Raw genomic sequence first — 22166 nt, 5'->3', positions numbered from 1 at the left:
TAGTTAAATAAAATTCGTGAATTTCTAAAAATGAAATGATTTCTAAAGAATCGTGACACTGAAAACTGGAGTAATGATGCTAAACATTTAGCTTTGATCAAAGGAATAAATTACATTTTAAAATATATTTAAGTAGAAAGCAGATATTTTAAATAGAGTATTTCAAAATATTACTGTTTTTTCTGTATTATGGATCAACATAACTGCAGGCTTGCATTTAAAAAAAAAAAAAATGAAAAATCTCACTGTTCTAAAACTTTTGACTAGTAGTGTATTATTTAATTAATTAATTTATTAATTCTTAATATAATTCTTTATTTACTGGAATAATTATGTCTCATAATTATTTCATTATTGTAGTATTTCCAACTATTTGTTATATAGGTTTTTGTTGTTGTTGTTCTATATAAAATAATGTTAGCTATTGATTTTTGCTGTGATATCAAAATTGGTATTCCCAGACAATATGCTGCCAACACAAAAGAATATTACACCATTAATAACATTGACATTTTTATTGGTTTCTCTAAGAAATTATTTTTAAAAAAAACAGGCGTTTAAAGCTTTCTGTGGTATAACGCCTTCATAGTTCATTGTGCGGCAGATATTTTTTTTAACAGAAAATAAAAGAAGTCTGCAAGCGAGCTGGAACACTTCCAACTCAATTATTGCCAAAAAAGGATGAACTGATACTTAGCGAACATCTTAAAAACATCTTAAAACATACTTTAGTTAAATTACTTCTCAGATATCTTTTTATTGTTACTTTTTATCATCAGCTTAGGCCATATTGTGCATAATTTAACATGCTTATTGCTCAAAATTTTAGCTTTTATTTTATTAATGTTCTCTGAATGTTTTACGCACACAGGAAGAGAAAGAGAGGGGACACCTTGATCAAAGAGAATACAGGGTACAAGATGTGGGAATAAACAAAAGGGAGAGGGATAGCACAGTGTGGAGGAGTGGGTGTGACAGCCTGTGTGTCAGTGAAGATATATGATCACATAGAAGCTCAGTGGATGCAAATAATCCTCCCATAGCGAACTAAACCCAAGACAGAGGGATTCTGTCTTCATGTCAGTGAGTCTGTAGAGGAAATTAGTTTCGAAATACAGTAACGGCTGAAGCAGACTTAAGCCCCATGGTGTCAAAATCTGAGCTGTTCAAAATCAAGTAGTCCAAAGTCATGATGTACAAACTGTGCTAAAAACATAGCAAGTAAAATAATTAAAAACAATTTGACCTCACTAATCTAATCAGATGTTGCCTAGTCGATACTCATTAATTCAGATCCTGATCTATTTCCCTTTCTCTGTTTTTCTCTTACCCAGAATGGCAACCACCTCGTCGTCTTGGATGACCTCCAGTGACCCTGACACCACAAAACAGAGGCTGTCCACGCTCTCGCCCGCATGGTAGATAAGATCGCCTGGAGCGCAGTGGATGGTCTGGAACTCCATGGCCAAAGCCCGCAAACAGCCGTCACTGGCTAAACGGAAAGCAGGATGTTCCTTGAAAACCTTCCTGTTCAGGTGCACGCATATATCAGCACGCATGTCTTTAGGACAGATCTGCAAAACCTGTGATAGGAGAGAGAAATAAGACATTTAATTGATTATTCTAAGTCAACTTCATCTGATTTAAAGGGGTCATGAACTAAGAAATCCAAATTCCCTTGATCATTTGAGATAAAAGAGCTTGATGTACTGTTGTAACATACTGTCACTTTCATACATACAAATGGCAACAAGCAAGGGACTAGATTATAAACAATAAACTAAACAACAGCATCCGAGTCCTTTACGTGCAATCTGCTAGCAATCACATCATTTACTACATGGTATAAGCTGATTTTAACCCTTTTAAATAGCCTAGTTAAGTGTTAAGTGTTTGCTGTAAGTTGGTCCTGTCAGAAACCCTCTACCTCCCCCATCTCCACCTGTCTAGACCTACTATGTTATTAATGTATGCCTATTCATACAGTAGCAGCAAATCACAGCATTTGTTTATTCAAGCTCCTCAAGATCTATATCGTTTCATATCATCATGTGACCATGATAATATTGAGACACTTTGCTATCGCGATACCACGGTATTGATAATATCGTTACATCCCTAATGGATAATGTTTTCAAGAAACGTATTCACATGCAGTTGTGAGGGGACACTGATACCATTTTATATTCAATGACATCAGCCAATCATAACAGTGGCCAATTACTAACAAGCTTTAAAGGACCCGCCCCTTAAAAACAGATTTTTAGATAGAGGCTCAGAATGAGGGTTGAAAAAAATTTTTTTTTCACATATATTTGCAAAAAAAACTTTATTGACATTATCAGTAGACCTCAAGAAACATATTAAAATAATAAAAAAATCCATGTCATGACCCCTTTAAATAGCCTAGTTTAGTGTTTAATGTTTGCTGTAAACTGGTCCTGTTAGAAATCCTCTGAAACCCTTTACTTCCCCCAGCTCCACCTGTCTTGACCTATTCATGCAGTAGCGGCAAATCTTATATGCTCGCAACAGTATGTCTGTGTATTTTTTTGCAGATTCAAATCCATACTTGCTCTGCAGCAGATCTGGTCTGCCAAGATCAAAAACATTAACACTGTCATATACATTAACCTGCTAAAATTTTAGAGAGTTGTCATGATTGAATGGTTATATTCCAATTCTGACACTTTTTAAGAGCAAAGCCGAGTTTAATTTTCAGCTGTTTTTAAATGCATTGCTTTGATGGTAGGAAAATCCCTTATTCTGGCATTTTTGTATCAACCAGGGGACATAATTAACTCCATTAATTATTCCATTTCTTTTCTTTTTTTTTTATAATAATAATAATAAAATAATTCATTATACTAAATGAACTATATTAATTGTACTAAATTAACACTGACATCCCTAATTATTATTTTTATTATTTTATTGTTATTCAAAATTAGCTTTTTTTTTTTTTTAGAACCACTGTTTCACACCACACAAATTTATGTTTACTGTCATGCCAGCGAAGCATACTGGGAGGCAGCCACAGAGAGACAGAGGTACAGGACACGCGTGCCGGTGTGCATGTGCGCATCTGAGCGCATTAGCGTGTGACATGTCCCTGAGCTGCCATTCCCAGCAGCTCTTCACTTTTCCAGAGCATCTCCCTTTCTGCATGTGGTTGTCACAGAGACATAGAGGTTGGCTCTGGGGAGAACAGTGTGAGTCTGTGTGATGAGACGGCTAAATCACGAGAGAGAAAGAGAGAGAGAAGGAGACAGCTGGAGCATTCTGACAATGTCCGCCCAACGGGGACTTTATATCCACAGAGTCATGCTGTTCCCCTCCTGTGGTTTGAGTATACGACAGGACGAGTCTAAACACACAGCGTGAGAAAACATCTTGCTAAAGAATCACACTAATGTTTAAAAATACTTATCTAGACACACTCACACAAACACTTCAGAGCAGGAGTGAATAATACAGACACAAACACAACAGACAGGAGGACAGCTGCTGAAGGGTGTCCAGAGTTGCATGCTGGGTAATTGGAGTTGGGCGTACAGGGTGTTCACCTTTTCGGTGTCAATACCGTGGGACATGGACCAGGTGGAGGCGATGTAATCCATAACCCTCTCGCTCAGGCCTTTGGGCACCTGGTACAGCTTGAGGAAATCCCGCACGCTGTTGAGCATCTCGTGATAGCGGTTCGTGTTAGCATACATCTGCTGGAAGATAGTCGTCACGTTACCGAAGATGGTGGCGTAGAGGAGAGCTGTGAGAGAGAAAGAAACTTTGGAGTTAAGTGACAAACAAAAGAACAGAATGATGTAAATTGATCACAAAAAAAATGTATACTGTACATACAGTGGTGTTTAAAAAAAAATTAATAAAATAATATTTTAATAAATGCTAATGAAAAACGCTTACTGATGCTCCAGAAGGAAACACAATGCATTAAGAGCCAGGGGTTGAAAACTTTTTGAATTTGAAGATCAGAGTAAATTTAACTTATTTTGTCTTCTGGGAAACATGTAAGTATCTTCTGTTCCCTCTGAAGGGCAGTACTAAATGAACAATATGATATTAAGGCAAAATAAGAAAAATGTACACATCTCTATTCTATTCAAAAGTTTTCACCCCTGGCTCCTAATGCATGGTTTTTCCCTAATAAAAGAGTCCCTCAGTTGTCCCCAGTGTCAAAAGATGAATCTCAAAATCATACAGTGATAGTTGGAAAGGGTTCAAATACACATAAATGCTAGAAAACCAAAGAATCTGTGGGACCTGTAGGACTTTTCTGAAGAACAGTAGGGTGTTTAACTGTTCAGGACAAACAAGGGACTCATGAACAACTATCACTAAACAAAAAAAACACAGCTGTGGATCATTCAGGTAAGAACACAGTAGGTAAGAATCAAGGGGATGTAAACTTTTGAACAAGGTAATTTTTATAAATTCAACTATTATTTTCTCTTGTGGACTATATGTAAACATCTTTTATGTGAAACATCTTATTCAGGTCAGTACTAAATAAACAATGACATGTATTTTGCATGATCCCTCTTAAATAATAATAATAATATAATATAAATATAAAATAATGAACATTTTTAATGATTCCAAAAAGGGGATGTAAACTTTTAACCTTAACTGTAGATATGAATACTGATATAGATACACCATTGTTCAAACATCTGGAGTTAGTAAGTTTTTATTATTTTATTGTATTGTATTATTTTAAGAAATGAATACTTTTATTTTGCAAAAATGCATCAAATTGATCAAGAGTGGCCATAAAGACATATACAATGTTACAAAAGATTTCTAAATTAAATTAATGCCGTTCTTTTGAATATTCTATTTATCAAAGTGATAAAAAAAAAAAAATTATCACCATTTCCACAAAAACATTATGCAGCACAATGGTCTTCAACATTGTTAATAAGAAATGTTTCTTGAGCACCAAACCAGCATAATAAAGTGATTTCTGAAGGATCATGTGACACTGAAGCCTGGAGTAATGAGACTGAAAATTCAGTTTTGCCATCATAGAAAAATTAATTATTTAAATATATTTAAACAGTTAAATTGTAATAACATTTAACAATATTACTGTTTCACTGTATTTTTGAGCAAATAAATGCACCCTGGGTGAGAATAAGATTTCAAACATTACAAAATCTTCATAACCTAAAACTTTTGAACAGTAGACGCATTGTGTAGTTAGAAAAGCTACATCAAAAAAATATTATTCCATAAGTTACCAGCTCCAGAAGAGAGGGAGACAGATAAGATGATAATAATAAATGACAAAGTGAATTGTAAATGAGTAAAAGCACAGGACAGAAAGAAGAAGATTCAATAAATGCGAGTGATTGTCTCTTTTAAACTGATTTAGTCGGCCTGTAATGGCTCTGCACACAGAAGAAAATCTAATTACGCATGTATGGACTCTAGGTGAGTGTGTCTGAGAGAGAGAGAGAATCCACTCCTAAATACCTTCAGATAAGAATTATGAGCTGCCATTACTCTACATTCATATCTGTCTCATGAAAACAGGAAACATTGTCCAAATGCTGTGCATTACAGGGATAGTTCACATAAAAATCTAAGTTTTGTCATCATGTTTTTCCAAACCTGAATACAATTTTATTCTCTGAAACAGAGAATCTATAGCAGTTTGTAAGAGCTTGTAGTGACCATGTCCATCTGTGGTGCATATGATTTATGCATTCCAAGTCTATTCCAAGTCTTAAAGCCACTTCTTTAGTTTTGTGTGAGAAAAAGAAGCCATTATTTGAGTATTTGAGTTCATCTTCCTCTCCAATGAGCTATGAACTCAAGAGCCGAATCAGTTTGATGCATGAAAGAATCGTTCAGTTTGATTTGTGAACTGGATCAACTGGCTTAAAGGAATGATTCAATCACAGATCAGACTGATTTGGTTCAAGAGTTTTGCTCACTGACTCTAAGCAAACTGTGAAGATTCTTTCAAATTTCCTTTTGGAAATATTTCCACAGTTTTTTGAACTACATAAGGGTAAGTAAATAATGACAGAAAAAATAATTTCTGCCATTTATCACTTTAAATAGTCATCTAACGTTTGTGCACACTTCAACAACTCCTGCAGATGTAAATCAAAGTAATCAATTGAAAAAAAAAAAAAAAAAAAAAAAAAATCAAAGCTTCTCAGTATTTGTCAACTACCCAGCTACAGTTTTCTCGGACCCCAGCCATTATTGTTATAGTGTAAGAGTCTTGTGTGTGAGAGAGCAGTGATGTACAGATATGCAGTGTGACAGTCTTTGCTGATCTGGGGACAGATTTGGCTCCAGGGTGACAGGAACATGGAACAGAGCTGACAGAGACTGTCCTACTGAACACACGCACACACAAAAACACGCACATCCTAGATGCTCTGACACCACGCATAGGACACAGACACGTCCAGATGTATCAGTGTGTGAGGTCAAGGGGTGGGCGTTTGTTCACCCTGCAAACTTTAACTGCTTTCACGGTTCAACATGAACTGTCCCGTCGAATCAAACGCACACACTCGCTCACATCTGTTTTTCATTACACAGATGGGCGAATGTTCATTAACAAATGAACAAATAAGTGAGCCAGGCAGCTCATTACACACCCTCCCCTTACATTAACACAGCTGATGTAAACTCTTTAATCTTGTGAGTGTGATAGAGAGAGAGTGTTAGTATTTCTTAAGCGAGTCATTAGTTTGTTCTCTGTGATTGCATGGACTTTCTAGGCAGCTCTTGACTGAATGATCTGATATAAACACATGATTATAGTTCATGTCACATGATTAAATTATACTGAAGTTTTCAAATGTGCTGTCAACTGGCTTCAACCATCATTTAATCAAATTAAAGAGTTAGTTCACCCAAATATGAAAGGTTCTGTCATTAAATACTCACCCTCATGTTTTTCCAAACCCATAAGACCTTTGTTCATTTTCGGAACCCAAATTAAGATATTTTTGATGAAATCTGAGAGCTTTTTGACCCTGTATAGACAGCAACGTAACTGACACGTTTAAGGCTCAGAAAGGTAGTAAGGACATTGTTAAAATAGTTTATGTTAAATGAAGTTGTTAATTTTGTTTTGCACACAAAAAGTACTCTTGTAGCTTCATAAAATCCAGGTTGAACCACTGATGGCACATGAAAAATCTTAACAATGTCCTTACTACCTTTCTGGGCCTTGAATGTGGTCAGAAAGCTCTTGGATTTCTTCAAAAATATCTTAATTTGTGTTCTGAAGATAAACAAACATCTTACGGATTTGTAACGACATGAATTAAAGATGATTTTTCATTTTTGGGTGAACTACCCTTTAAAACGTAGACATTTTCTTTAATCTTTAACTGTGACGGAGAAAATGTGATCTAAATTGGTCACTAAAACTGTGTGACTGACACATTAAAATTCCTCCATCCACTTTCTGTTCCTGTCTCTTTCACACTCTCATTTACCGTTCCCCTTAGCACAGCTAAAGCTGAGGTTTCATGAATTTAACATCTTTTCTAAAAATAGTCACATTTGGGTTATTCTGTTCCTCCTGAAGTACACAACAACTCAAACGAGGAAACGGCATATCGAGTATGTGATTTAAAGTAGAAACAATGGCACAGAACCGCATTAATCTTACTTGCATTCATATAGGAGCCTTAAACAACATGCTTTTTCTGTGTGCTCTGTTTAAAACATGCAAGCACACACATGCATGTTCAAGTCATTAGAAGAGGAAAAATCAGCACTGAACCCCAAGGGGACTGTCCTGAGATGGTACTGTAAAGCTGGACTCGTTAGTGAAAACGTATACATTTTTCACAAAGTTTTGTAGATCTGATGTTTGTACACCTGCTCCGTTCATTAGAAAAGTGCTGCGGCAATTGTCTCAGCGTGACACATTCACAACACTGTTTCGGTAAAAGATCAGTAAAAGACGCACATCACACCGTCTGCTTGAGCTGGGCTGCTGCCAGAGATGGAGAGAGAGAATGAGCAGTAGAGCAAAGACAAACATGGGGTGGAGGAGATAAGCCTGTGTTAGTGTAATTTGATTAGAGCAGGTGATTAATTGTACTGCCAGCATAATACTTGGGCTCTTCCCTCCATCTCTCCCCCTCGCTTTCTCTTTATCTCCCCTTTGCTTTGCCAATACAGTATATAGCTTTGTTTCAAATTCATTTAGATAGTGAATACTTACTATTGACAGTACAATAACATTTATATTCAAGTAAATCATATCAGAATCTAAAATTTATGATCCCTCAAATTAACTCTAAAGGAAACACCAATGCCTGAATGGCAGCAATAGAATAGTGTTAAAGCTTTAGGTAAGTTGAGGTTTTAGGCTTTGGTTTTGTAGAGTGTTTTCACGACGCATCATCAATTGACCATATTGGCGGCAGTGAAAGTAAACAATGCCACTGAACTGAACAAAAACAAAAAAAACACATTTTTGCTGATTATTGCTGCTGAAAGTGGACCGGGAAAAACATTTGGAGTACTATAGACTGCCACATGTTATAACAAATGAAGGAGAAGAGTGCAAAAAACTGTCTGAGGAGCAAAAGGTGTTTGTGATTGGCCAAACTGAACCAGGACTTCCAGTGCAACAATCTTGACAACATTCGTGTTTGTTCTTATCTCTTAATACTGCTCGTACGCATCTTATTTCCTGCTTACTAACTCTTTCTCTATGTGATTTAGCAGTTTCCACACATTTTTTTCCGAATTAGCAGCACAACATATTCAGTAGTACATTATCTGCGCAATCCATGCTGTTGTTTACATCCGAGCATCGGCAATATGGCCGCACTTCCAGGTAACTGACCAAATCATGACGTAAGTGCAAACCCTCTATAAATGAAATGCTGCATCATGACACCAGCACGTGCCGTATTTTCAGTCAGCTGCACGCAATCATCAACACTAATGTGATACTGTTTTTGCAATGTAAAGTCAGCTATATAATACGAACAGATCATAGAAAACACCAATCACAATGGACCCTTCGCAAAGACCCACCCCCACTTCGTTACTCTTTTTATGTCCAACAAGCCATCCGCTCTCACGCCACACATCATGTTCTCACACAATAAAATTCAAACAATACATACCATTTCAAACAATAAATACTGTTTTGTGACTCTTTAATGTTCAGCAGATCGCTGTAGCACCTGCATGTGGACCAATCATCTCTTCCATTTTACTAGTTGTAGCACAAAATAAACACGAATAAACATCCGACGGTTTCGACCGCAGAAAGACGTCAATATACATCATTATTCAAGTTCAAGTCCACCTTATGTTAGTCTACTCCACTGTCTGGTTTATTTGTCAGACAGAATGGCAGATTCTGTGTCAATCAAACTTCTTTGCTAAAGGTCAATTTTATAAGCAAATTAATCTAAATGCAGTATGCAGATATTATTACATCAACACTGTCACTTATATTTTGAGTGCTGAACATTCTGAAAGTCAAAGGGATATTTTCAGACTTACAGCTAAAATTTAAATACACAAGTACAAAACACAAAAAAAAGATGCCTAATGTAGAAATTATCTACAAAAGAAAGTTTAAACAGAGACTGTGTAAATTATATTATTGCAAAACTACACTGTAAGAAAACTATCAGTAGAAAAACAGATAATGTACTGCAGATAATGTAATGCAGAAAATTATCAGTACATTTTTCATCAATGTACTAAAAGCGGAGAAGTTTCTACTTTACCTTTTTTGTGTACAGCCAAAAATATTGTCAAAATGATCAACAACGCTGTCAAAACGATCGTTCACACAGATCTGCTGAAGCAACCAAATGCTGTACTGTGCATGCCAAGCCAGTAGTTGGCAATGTCATACTGTAAAAAAAACACTATACAAACACGTAATGTGCATGTGCATGACATCACCATTTTCATAAATTTGTTTTTTGTAGTTTACATGGAGGTGATAACAGTATCATTTCCATAAACTTGCACTTTGAAATTAATTTTCAAAAGTTTTCACGCACCCAAAACACTATTATTGTGTAAGTGCATGGCCAAAACGAAAACGTTTTCCATGTTTAGATGATAGAGTTGTGTAAACTCCCCATAAGGTTACAGATATTTCCTTCAACCCATAAACACAACACAGTGCAAAGCGTAATTGAAAATACAGGTAAAACACCTGTTAAGATCAGTACGAGAAATTCCTTCATATTAACACGGTTCATTAGACTGTATTTTTACAGTTTTCTTAGGGTATACTTTTTAATGTTAAAAAAATAAGCCTTACCATATTAATGTTCATCAGAAATTCTAATGTAATTATGCAGTCATCACTAATTCAAAAGAAAACATCTCACAATTGACCCTTCGCAAAAACCCGCCCTCCTTAGTTACCGATGCTATGTCTGAAGACACAGTGCCGCTCTCACACTACACATCATGTCCTAACGGAGTGAAAAAATACATCGCTGAGCAAAGAGGAAACTGACAACATGCCGACAGAGCAGAGCAGGTTACTTCTGGTATAAAACAAGGTCTCAGATTTAAATGTTGTCATTTTTTAAGAAATTCAAACCATAAATAGCGTTTTGTGGCTCTTCAATGTGTCGTGACAGATGACAATGTTTCTAGTTTAAGTCGACCAAAGTTAATCTACTCTCCTGTCTGATTTGGTTGTCGGACCAAATGGCGGATTCAGCGTTATGATTGGTCAGATCACCTATAAAAGAGGCTGTTTGCAAAGGGTTGATTGAAACCCTAACATTTCAGTCCTAATTTTGACCCCTAGAAATCCACATCTCTATTGCCTTCTAATCAGCCATTACTAACTCATCCATTGCCATGACTGATAGCATGAAATGTGCGTCAGAATATATATTTCGTCATACCTGATTAATGATTGAAAAATGTGTTTAATATGTTTTGATAAAATATCTATGATGAATTGTTCATTAATAAATCACAACCATCCCGTGCTATGGGCATTGCCATTCATACAGGCTACAGCGGAAGTTACACAACTACTCAACGCTTCTGGTTTTCAAACGCGGACCGTAAAAAAGGCCCATTATCCTCATTAGGTACCGCACTCATAAATAAGAGCCACAGCCCTGTGTCTTCTAGCTTAATGGATAGTTATTTGTGCTCGACTAGTACAGCAATGAAATACATATCATCAAATTTATATATTTGATGTTCCCACTGTTATTGAGATTGGTTAAGTGTTGTATGTGTGCCTTCTTTTATCTGTTTGTTCCTTGACTATGGGTGCAAATGAGAAAGGGGTAAAAGAGGAAGAAAGAAAGAGGGAAAGAAAGTATCTGATCAGATGAAACGAGTCCTTGTCAAAAGATTCCCTGTGGCTGTGACTCCATTACAGGAACATGTGACAGAATATTTAATATCTTGACATCTCTACTTCCATTTGAACTTGCATCATTGCCTACAAAGGGCCGTGTGACGGCAGGGTGAGCGAAAGCTCTTTCCGTTCCACGTTTGCAAACACTATAAATCTGTATCAATGTCAGTTGAAAGGTTAGGATGCCGGGGAATTTGGCCAGGGTAAATTGATTAAGCACCAAATCTACTGGAAAACAGGCTCACTTTCACTTAGGCAATAAAGAACAGATCAGCCATTCAGGAACATTTTAGCTTCCCATTTCAGTTCACTCTGATGCCGATGGTGTCAAAGTATCAGGGGCATCAAATATTCTGGCCAGTTTTATCTCTCAAAGTCACTCTTTGTGCTGAAGTTTGACATTTTTTAATTATTTCATTATCATCTCAAATCATAGCACCACAGACTGTTTTATCGGCCTGCTAACACTACAGTGCACCATTCTCAAAATAACATCATCAAAGACTAAGTTAAAAGCCTTGTCAAATTCATATCAATACAAATGCAGCACTTTGTGCAAATGAAATATATTGTTGCTACGTTTAGAGCTACACTATAACTTTCATTGTTATTGCATCTCCGCAGTATCTATGATTCAGCAGCATGGACTGGATTCATGCTGCCATCTTGCATAAGATTCCCTGCATCAGAGAACAACTCTCTGGATTTGTCGTAGTTTCATAGAGTTTTGTTTGAGGCTGTCTATATTACCTAAATGAGATTCTTGTCTGTACACTGTTGTCTGTAGGTTTTATAGAGAACAGCTGTGACAGTATTTGCTATAACCACTTTGCTGGATGCTGGTTTATAAGTCTGTTATCGACTATTTCAGATGTATCTGCGCCTAAATGTTACATAAAAAAGCAAGTTTATAAATGTAGTGTCGACTATTTTCGATTTATCTGCACCTACATGTTACGTAAAAAAGGCAAACTATAGCTAGTTGTTTTACAAGTTGTTCAGACAACTGCTTCTGCTAGCCATACACTTGAAGGCCGAATTTAAGCCCAATTTGCACCCCCGAATGATCAGGTGGCGTGACCCGATTCGAAGCTTGTTGCAAATTATTTTTTGTCCAAAAATCCTTTATTGTATGGTGTCATTACGATTATTTAACTGCTCCTACTCAAGATGAAGCATCCACACACTCAAATTGTAAATATCAAACATAATATTTATGACTCTTGATCGGGCTTGCCTCTGACGTAATACCCATGATAGCCAATGAGTAAGCAAGCGTCACCTACAGGATGTTTCGTGCTTCTACAGCTGGAACTTGGCATCCAATGTGCCACAAAAGCAAAGTACTGAGAAAAAAACATCACCCATATCTATTTTTTTCTATTGTAGTTGTTAGAACGGTCACAGATCAGCAAAATCCACGTAAAAACTGACCGTGCAAACCAAAATGTAAGTAGTAGAGACTTGAAACTTTTAGGGATGGTAGTACTCACACTGCCTACAACATGACCAAGGCTCACCCCAATCGGCCAGACAGGGGTGCTACAATGATCAAAAGTACGAAATCGCTCATAACTCCTAAACCGTCAGTCACAGGCTCAAGAAGTTATGTCATCGGAACGCCTCAGGTTCGATCATGAGCTGGTTGAAATTTTCAGTGATTTCGGATTTTTTGAAAAACCTACTTTTGCGAACTAGTTCTAGGTTTTTCGCCTAATCGGACCCAAACGAGTGCAGAAAGATTCTCTGGAGAGTAAATATCAATAATTATCAAAAAAAGCTGAACTTCTACAAAGACGTTTGAAAGGGGCAGGGCCACTTTTAGCCTATAACTCCTCAATGGAATGAGGTATCTCCTTAAACTCAGAACACTATATAAGAGCTCAATCTGAAGTCACAGGAAAAAAATCTTGGAGCTATGAGAGAAAAAAACATAAAAATAGCTATAACTGCACAACCATTTGTCCTATTAACATTAAAGTTAGTGTGCAATGTCTTGGTTGGAGGTGTCTATATCAGGGGTGTCAAACTCCAGTCCTGGAGGGCTGCAGCCCTGCAGAGTTTAGGTACAACCCTAATTAAACACACCTGATTCAACTAATCAAGTCCTTCAGGCTTAACTGAAAACTGCATAGTATGTGTGTTGGAGCAAAGTTGGAACAAAACTCTGCAGGGCTGCGGCCCTCCAGGAACTGAGTTTGACACCCCTGATCTACATGGACATTTGCGGACATTTCATGGACATTGTCTCAAAAAACATTGGCACTATTGGCCAACGAAATTTGAGCACCTGTTAGACAAGGTAAACGGAGACCAATCGGAACGAAACTTGGTGGGCCTGTTTGACCCACAGCCCCAAAGATCTGAGAGAAATTTAAAGAAATCGGCCACTGGGGGGCAACATTGCATTTTTCAAGGGTGTAAACTTTGCCTCTAGAACCACTGCTGTCAATCAAATCATTTGTTAAATGATTGAGAAGATGTAAAAAAAAAACTACTTCTGCAATGTAGTCCTAGGTTTTGTGCTCAAACTGTAAAAAACACTGCAGTACAATTCTCTGCACTCTCTAGGCCAATGATTTCTTTTTTTTTTTAAATGTAATTTACCATTTGGGAAGCTATATCGGGGTCGTTTAGAAAAGGGGTCTGTCCAAATTTACCCAAAATCCTATAAAGCCTAAAGGAAAACTCAAAATTTCACAAAACCTGCTGAGCACATGTGACAGATGATTCTAAACAAACATGCAGTTTTTTAAGGGGATCAGACCAAAGTTGGTGCTATAACAGTCATAAACATAAAAAACATCATATTTCTTTGGTAAATTACCTGGGTTTGCCAAAAAAAAAATTATATGTGCTTAAACGCCTTAAAGCGCTTGAACCCCGGTAATCGCTGATTGCAGATATATTCTATTTTGTTTTTCACTGTACAACAGAACAGGAGAGCCAGCTGACAACGTCAAGCATCCTCCATGTGTTTTTCTTCTCTAGTCACGTTTGATCTCGCAAGTCTCCGTGACATCTTGTGTCACTGTGAAATCATTCCTACAATCAAGTGTGTGGTCTCGTGGTTTGGTCAAATCATCTAGTGTGCACAAATTCTTCTAGCGTGTCCCATGGTGGTCCCATAAGCCTTGTTTTAATCTGTTAAATTCAATACACTCTTAAAAATAAAAGTGAATAAAAGCTTCATGATAAAGCTTCACGATGCCATAGAAGAACCTTTTTTTGTTTAAATAGTTCCATGAAGAACCTTTAACTTCTGAAGAACCTATCTGTTTCCCAAAAGGTTCTTTGTGGCAAAAGAAGGTTCTTCAGATTATAAAAAGGTAAGAAAGAGAAGGTTCTTTAAAGAACCTTTGACTGAATGGTTCTTTTATGGCATCGCTATGAAGAACCTTTTAAAGCACCTTTATTTTAGTGTATGGCGTCTTACCTGACTAAGATGTACTGGCCAGCTTTTGAGAGAGTAGTTAGAAATTAAGCTCAGAAAAATGATTAAATATATAATAAAACATTTTTTAGTATTTTTCAATTTACTTAGTCAATTTGTAGTTTTAGTTGGTGAATTTAGGTGAATTGGAAACTGGATAATTTTGCACTGAGCTGCAAAACCCAAAACACATATAATATAGGAATGAATTATCAAATAGAAAAACTCATTTGAGCACCTGGACTGATCATCAATAATGACAGCTCCCTCAAATTACTGTTTATTGAGAATTTCACAGCTCAATACAGTATTTAAATGGTGGTATTTTTTTATGACTTTACTCATAATGTTTTGATAATGTGTTGATCAGACAGTCTTAAACAGACCCAATTAATCACACTACTTCAAACATTAAAACAACATGTTAAACTATTTGTGCATAACCTAATCAATATTCATAAGCTGAGCCCTTGCCCCTTTGTGACGTCGCAACCTGCGCACATGCTGTGAAAACACGTGAGGAACATTAAAGCCTCTTGAGCAAATTTATCTGAAAACAAAGAGAGGAAGTTAAGCTATCAATCAAACATGGCAAAACACAAATATTTCACAGCGTTGAGATGAATTTGCGTATGCCTTCCTCATGAATGCATATCTAATATGTATGAAGTCATTAGCTGACAAAAACTCCTGCAGGAGAAAGATGAAAGCTGCTTCACGTTTGTCGCCGGCTCAAGACCTCCGCACGTGTACATCGGCACATGCAAGACGATGGATGCAAGGCGAGATTCAGAAAGGTGTATGTAAGGAAAACAAGCCAGTCATGTCTGTCTCAGTCAGATTAACATTTTCTATCAGTCGTTAAACTAGTGCCCCAAGCTAGCGGTTGCCATGGCAACAGAAAAGGCATTCCAGCACCTGCTGCCAGCCCTGTTCCCCGAGCAACCCATGAAATCAGCATCTGCACTTCTGGTTTTGTTTCAAAAGAAGAGACTAATTTCGCTCACAACTTCTCCAGACTGTGGAATAAAGCCCTTGAGAATGATGCAAACGGTGCTCCAATCAAGTGTTTACACTCGGTGTTGATTTAAACTGTCACTATAAACATGATGAAACATCAGCGGGATTCAGAAATCTGAAATGCACTTGTGAAACAAAAGCCTGCGAGTTCACATCACCTTGAAGCATTTGAGAACAGACTGCAGTGTGATGCCAGTAGAACATTTTCATTAACTGTTGTTAAATAAGCATAAAACATGACATATAGGCTATTATGTAAAACAACGTGACATGAGCTAGAAGAAACAGTTTGCCACTTGAAATGATACTACACAGCTCAAAAGAAATGCCTGCGAGCTTCACAGCTTCATATATTTACATTTAATACATATTTTTTTCCCTTTGTGTGTAGTTATGTAATGAGTTCCCTACAGACATCTGCACATAGTAATTATAGAAAATATATGATTGTATAGAAATGTTCAGGGCAAACTTAGTCATCATTGCTTTTAATTATTTTCCCAGTCTAGCTATAGCAATAAAATTCAATACTATTGTGTCTTAATAACTGATAACATATAAATAGGTCCCATTGGTTAATGGGAAATACACTAATATATAAATATAATAACAATGAGCTATACATTTGTTACTGTATTTATTCATCTTTTTCAATGTTAGTTAATAAAAATGCTAATGTTCATTGTTAGTTCATGTTAGCTGAGGTCCACTAAATAATATTAACAGATAAAACTTTTGATTTTAATCATGTAATTAAAGGGATAGTTTTAAAATAATTACACATTGTCAAGACGTCCCAAACCCGTAAGATCTTTGTTCATCCTGGGAACACAAAATAAGATATTTTTAATGAAATCTGAGCACTTTCTGACCCTCTGAGCTTCTAACTGTGTAAGTTTCTGGGTCTGGGAACATTTCAGTTACATTGCTGTCTATGGAGGGCAGAAAGCTTTTGAATTTCATCAAAAATATCTTTTTATGTTCAGAAGATGAACTAAGATCTTACAGATTTACAACGACATGAAAATGAGTAATTAATGACAGAATTTTTACATCATAAACCCATCTTTTTAGGCAAGTGCCAGATATGGGCGTTATGTAGGTGAATAAAATATTTTTAATAGGACTGAATTTGTTTTTAACGTGATCATGATATTTAATAAAAAACAGTTGTTAATTATAACATTATTGCAAATTTAAAATCTCAAATTAAATCAAAATGTTTGTTTTTTGGCTTTTAGTGCTCCAAAACAATGACAAAATTTGCATTCAATTCTTACAGTCAATTCTTAAAGCGATTTTGATGATATCACCCTGCACTTTAGCTTCTCATTAAACTTTCTGTCCAATCAAATGCTCTCTAGAATCAGAAGCGCCCTGCCCCCTACACTATAAATAGACGCTGAAACTGCAGCTGAAGTCGTTCACTGTTTACAGAATTTGTATTTTCTGTAGTATGAATGGCACATAGTGCACTAAATAGGGGATAGGGAGCCATTCAGACAATATAAATATGTTTTCCGTTGTTAAACAAGTCTGGTGTCGCGCACACAGTCTGCTCCGGTCCAGATAGATGATAGGCACAGACCACAACACATCGTACACATTTGAATTCTACACAAAATGTTATATTTTATAGCGATATGAATGAGATTGTGGCTTTCATACACTGTATTGTGTATTTCAACTCACTGTACTGAGTTCAGTGGCTCTGGCCCAAGCTGTGATATAAATAAAAATGTTATTGGCTATTTAAAAAAGGGGGTGGGACTGTTTCTGTTTCATTTGAAATTGCATCTACACCTAGAATAACGCTGTGTGTTTCAAAGCACTTCAGTGTGCTTTTAAGCACGCTCAAAAAAACAAAACCATTGTTAAAATAGCTGAAGCTGTCTACTGTGAAATTAGTCTCTTATTTACATTGGACGTACATCTGCACTTTGCTGTTTATGATGAGAATTCAGTCAGTGAGTGCGCGCACCCAAAACTGATGACTCATCTGAACGCCTCTGATTGGTGATTTCGTTCCTAAGCTCAACAGAATCGCGTGTGATTGGTTAGAATGCGCAACACTGTAAAAACGTGGAAAAATCATGCTACAGAGCATTTACTATAAATTATAATGTACAGTATGTACAGAAAAAATTGTTCATTTTGAAATTTGTTAACGTTTACATTTAACGGTTTAATTAGTATTGTTTTAAAGGATGGCAAAAGTAATCTAAACCCAAAAATACAAAAATTTAGAATGTACAATTCTAAAAATTGTTAAAAAAATAAAATAAAAATAATAATAATAATAATAATAATAATAATAATAAAATATATATTTTTTCCTTTCTTGTGACTAAACAGCCTCGGCCTACATTAAAAAGGTTTAGTTAATTGATTTAGATTGTTTTGCCTGTTTAATTTCAAAACAAAATCTCACACACCAATTCTAGATCCCACCTCTGAACCTAGTGATGTTCAGTACTGTATGATTGTTTGCCCAAAAAGCAGCTATGTATGTTTACTCTGAAAATAAGCCACTCATGAGGGAATTTCATCATATAAATAACAGCATACTGGCAGCTGGTCATGTTTAATAGCACATATAATGGAACTGACTCATTTTCCTCTGAGTGGTGAATCACAGCTCAATGGCAATGTGTTCTGCGATAGCCCCGTCGTGGATGACCCTGCAGGCATCATCTCTAAAGTCAACGCTCCATTATTTCTCCCATCTGTCTCTGTAACAAATCACTGTTCGCTAACAGAACCAAATGAAAGGTAGCGGCCACAGTCAGCAAAAATGGTCACAAATGAATCAAAACAAAACTGAGGGGGTAATGTGATTACTGATCAAAGTTCCTTCTGTAGCTAAAAACTTGGCCAATTAGAACATTTTGCCTAGCTGACAAGTTTAAAAAGTTAACAAGCAGAATTTGCAGCCAATATTCAAAAAATGTATGACAGTTCTGTCAACTGGCCTAAAACTTGGCCAATGTGTCCTCGGTATTGCTGAGCCCTGAACTTGCTTGTACCGACGCTACTTATATGCACAATTACCATTAAAAACAGGCTTTAGACTTATCAACACTATTTTTTCAATCAGGTGTTTATGAGAATGAAATAAAGCTTTTCAACTCACATCCAATCATCATCATGGCCACAGCAAAGATCTTCTCTGCATCTGTGGTTGGAGCAATATTTCCAAAGCCAATGCTGGTCAGGCTTGTCATGGTGAAGTACAGGGATGTGATGTAGACTGAATCTTTCGTAGGTCCGCCCTCCCATTTTCCCGTCCCGCTGACGTTGTAGTGATAGGGTGTCCCAATGGTCTCACCCAGCATATAAAGCCAGCTTTCCGGACGTACCTTTTCACGATCCTCGCTCAGAACCTCATAGTCTCCAATGCTGTACCAGATGCAGGCCAGCCAGTGGGCCGCCAGTCCAAACACGCAAACTAACAGAACCAAAACAGCCGCGCCATATTCGATGTAGTGATCTAGTTTCCGAGCCACCCGGCCCAGACGCAACAGCCGAACCACCTTCAGGGAGCTAAACAAGCTACTGATACCCTAAGGGAGAGAAAGAGAGATAGAGAGAGTTAGACATACAGCATGCATATAGCATACAGTGTTGATATGTTTTCATCCATGCATCCATCCATCAGATGTAAACACTTTTTCTTGAGTCTAAATAAAAGTGCTTTGTCTTTCTTAGCACAGATTCTCTGCGTTTATAAATATGCACAGGCGTCTGCCAAGCCAACCCTCTGAAATCAACAATACAGAGAGCCTGAAACAGCACCTGAGCAACCAGAACAAAGAACTCCTCAGATCTGAACAAACATGCTGGAATATATTCAAAAATAACCTACGATTTATTTTTCTAAAAGTGTACTTCTGTGTTGTCAAAGCATGATTTTTATTTATTTTTCTGCAATCGTTATTCTGAGAAACAGAACAAAAAGGTGAATCACTACTAGTTGTAGTGATGACTTAATTTGAAATTCAGGTGAATTATTGCTTTATTTATTATATATTCCTTATTGGGTGAACTATGAGCCCATGTTCATGAATAAAACAGCTTTGTTGAGTGCACGTCAATCAAACAAACTACTATACACACAAGGACATCAATACACACTACAGGAAAGACTTGCTTTAGGGAATGGCTACAACAATAACATTAAATATGTATAATGTCTGTTTTAAATATTCAAGCCAAAATCACCCTGTAACCCTAGACTGTATATGTGTATTTTTTATTTTATTTTATCACACACACTTTTAGATCAGGAATATGATGATCTTTTTATCTAGGGATTTCGCTGGGTAGATATACAAATTACATCATCTATTGATTTAAACTGTTTTCTTCGGAGAGAAAACAATGAGGCACTTTCTTTTAGCGATTTTGCTGAATGTAAAAAAATTAAAAGGACATTTTGTGGAAAAAGGATATTTTGGATAGTATTTTTGCTGTGCATGGATGCTTTATTAAAGGAGAAGTCCACTTTCAGAACAAAAATTTACAGATAATGTACTCACCCCCTTGTCATCCAAGATCCAAGATGTTCATGTCTTTCTTTCTTCAGTCATAATGAAATTGTGTTTTTTGAGGAAAACATTTCAGGATTTTTCTCCATATAATGGACTGCTATGGTGCCCTAAGTGTAAACTTACAAAATGCAGTTAAAATGTGGCTTCAAACGATCCCAAAGGTGGTTGTTAAAGATCCCACCCGAGTGAAACGATCAGTTATTTTCATAAAAATGTATAAAATTTATGTACTTTTTATTGTCAAACACTCGTCCTGTCTTTGCTCTTTTTTTCTGGTTCATGTCAGTCAAAATTGTCCTATATCGCTGTTTTACCTTTTTTGTTAAGGGTGTTTGATCTCCTTTGCATGTTCACTTTGCAAAGACTGGGTTGGTACTTCTGCAGTGATGTAGGATGATTTTGATTTACTTTTGAAGTTGAGAGAGAAAATATGATTGGAGTTTTTCGTCAAACCCTAACTGTCTTGAACCAGAATACAGAGAGTTCAGGAAGAGCAAGAAAAGACGAGCGTTTAAGATTAAAAGTATTTAAATTGTATTATTTTTATGAAAATAACCAATCGTTTCGCTAGATAAGACCCTTCTTCCTCGGCCGGGATCATTTACAACCACATTTGTGATCGTTTGAAGCCGCATTTAAACTGAATTTTGGAAGTTCAAAATTCGGGGCACCAATGAAGTCCATCATATGAAGAAAAATCCTGAAATGTGTTCCTCAAAAAACATAATTTCTTTATCTGTAAATTTTTGTTCTGGAAGTGCACTTCTCCTTTAAAGGAATAGTTCTCCCAAAAAAATTAAATTCTGGCACTATTTACTCATCTTTTTCTTAATATTTAGATTTTTTTTTTCCACGCAGGTTTTCAAATAGTTTTATCTCGCCTGAATATTGTCCTATCCTAACATTTTTTTTTTCAGATTTATTCAGCTTTCAGATGATGTATAAATCTCAATTTTAAAAAATTGACCCTTACGACTGGTTTTGTGATGCAAGGTCACATATTTTGGTGTATTCTTCAGATGACCTGTAATAAGTTTTATAGACTACTTTTATGGTGCTTTTTGTTCTTTCTGGAGTTTAAAGGGATAGTTCACCCAAAAATGAAAATTCTGTCTTTAATTACTCACCCTCATGTCATTCCAAACCTATAAGACTTTTGTTCATCTTCAGAACACAAATTAAGATATTTTTGATGAAATCCGAGAGCTTTCTGACCTTGCATAGACAGCAATGCAACTGACACGTTCAAGACCCAGAAAGGTAGTCAGGACATTGTTAAAATAGTCCATGAGACATCTGTGGTTCAACCTTAATTTTATGAAGCTACAAAAACACTTTTTTGAAAGAGAAAAGAGAAGAAATTGTTAAATAAAGCCATTATTTTAGCTTTCTTTGCACAAAAATGTATTCTCGTAGCTTCATAAAATTACAGTCGAACCACTGATGTCATATGGACTATTTTAATGATGTGCTTACTACCTTTCTGGGTCTATACAGGGTCAGAAAGCTCTTGGATTTCATCAAAAATATCTTAATTTCCTTCTGAAGATGAATGATGGTCTTACGGGTTTGGGACGACATATGGGTGAGTAATTTTTGAGTGAACTATCCTTTTAATAGATGAGGTCACCATTAAGTATTGTATGAAACTAAGTGAGGTACAAAAATATTTCTAAAATTTGTGTTCCGGTAAGAGCAAGAGGAGTAAATAATAACAGTATTTTTATTTCTGAGTGAAATATTCCTTTAAACACCCTTATGTACCAATCAACACATCCACTGAGTTACA

The 22166-nt window shown here is 36.3% G+C and overlaps 1 protein-coding gene across 1 annotated transcript in view; it reads right to left on the bottom strand.

Annotated features, from left to right (window-relative positions):
• Positions 1–22166, bottom strand: part of kcnh1a (potassium voltage-gated channel, subfamily H (eag-related), member 1a) — a 47694-nt gene that overhangs the window by 6651 nt on the left and 18877 nt on the right. The window contains exons 9-11 of the mRNA XM_051133300.1: positions 18961–19390; positions 3567–3766; positions 1331–1583 (exon numbers count right to left, since the gene is read on the bottom strand). Coding sequence (XP_050989257.1) covers positions 1331–1583; positions 3567–3766; positions 18961–19390 — 883 coding nt within the window. The remainder of the gene's footprint in view (positions 1–1330; positions 1584–3566; positions 3767–18960; positions 19391–22166) is intronic.

Source organism: Labeo rohita, chromosome 17 (genome assembly GCF_022985175.1).
Source record: "Labeo rohita strain BAU-BD-2019 chromosome 17, IGBB_LRoh.1.0, whole genome shotgun sequence".
NCBI classification, from domain to species: Eukaryota; Metazoa; Chordata; class Actinopteri; order Cypriniformes; family Cyprinidae; genus Labeo; species Labeo rohita.
Note: the sequence above shows the minus strand (reverse complement) of the source record. Positions and strands in the feature narration are given on the sequence as shown.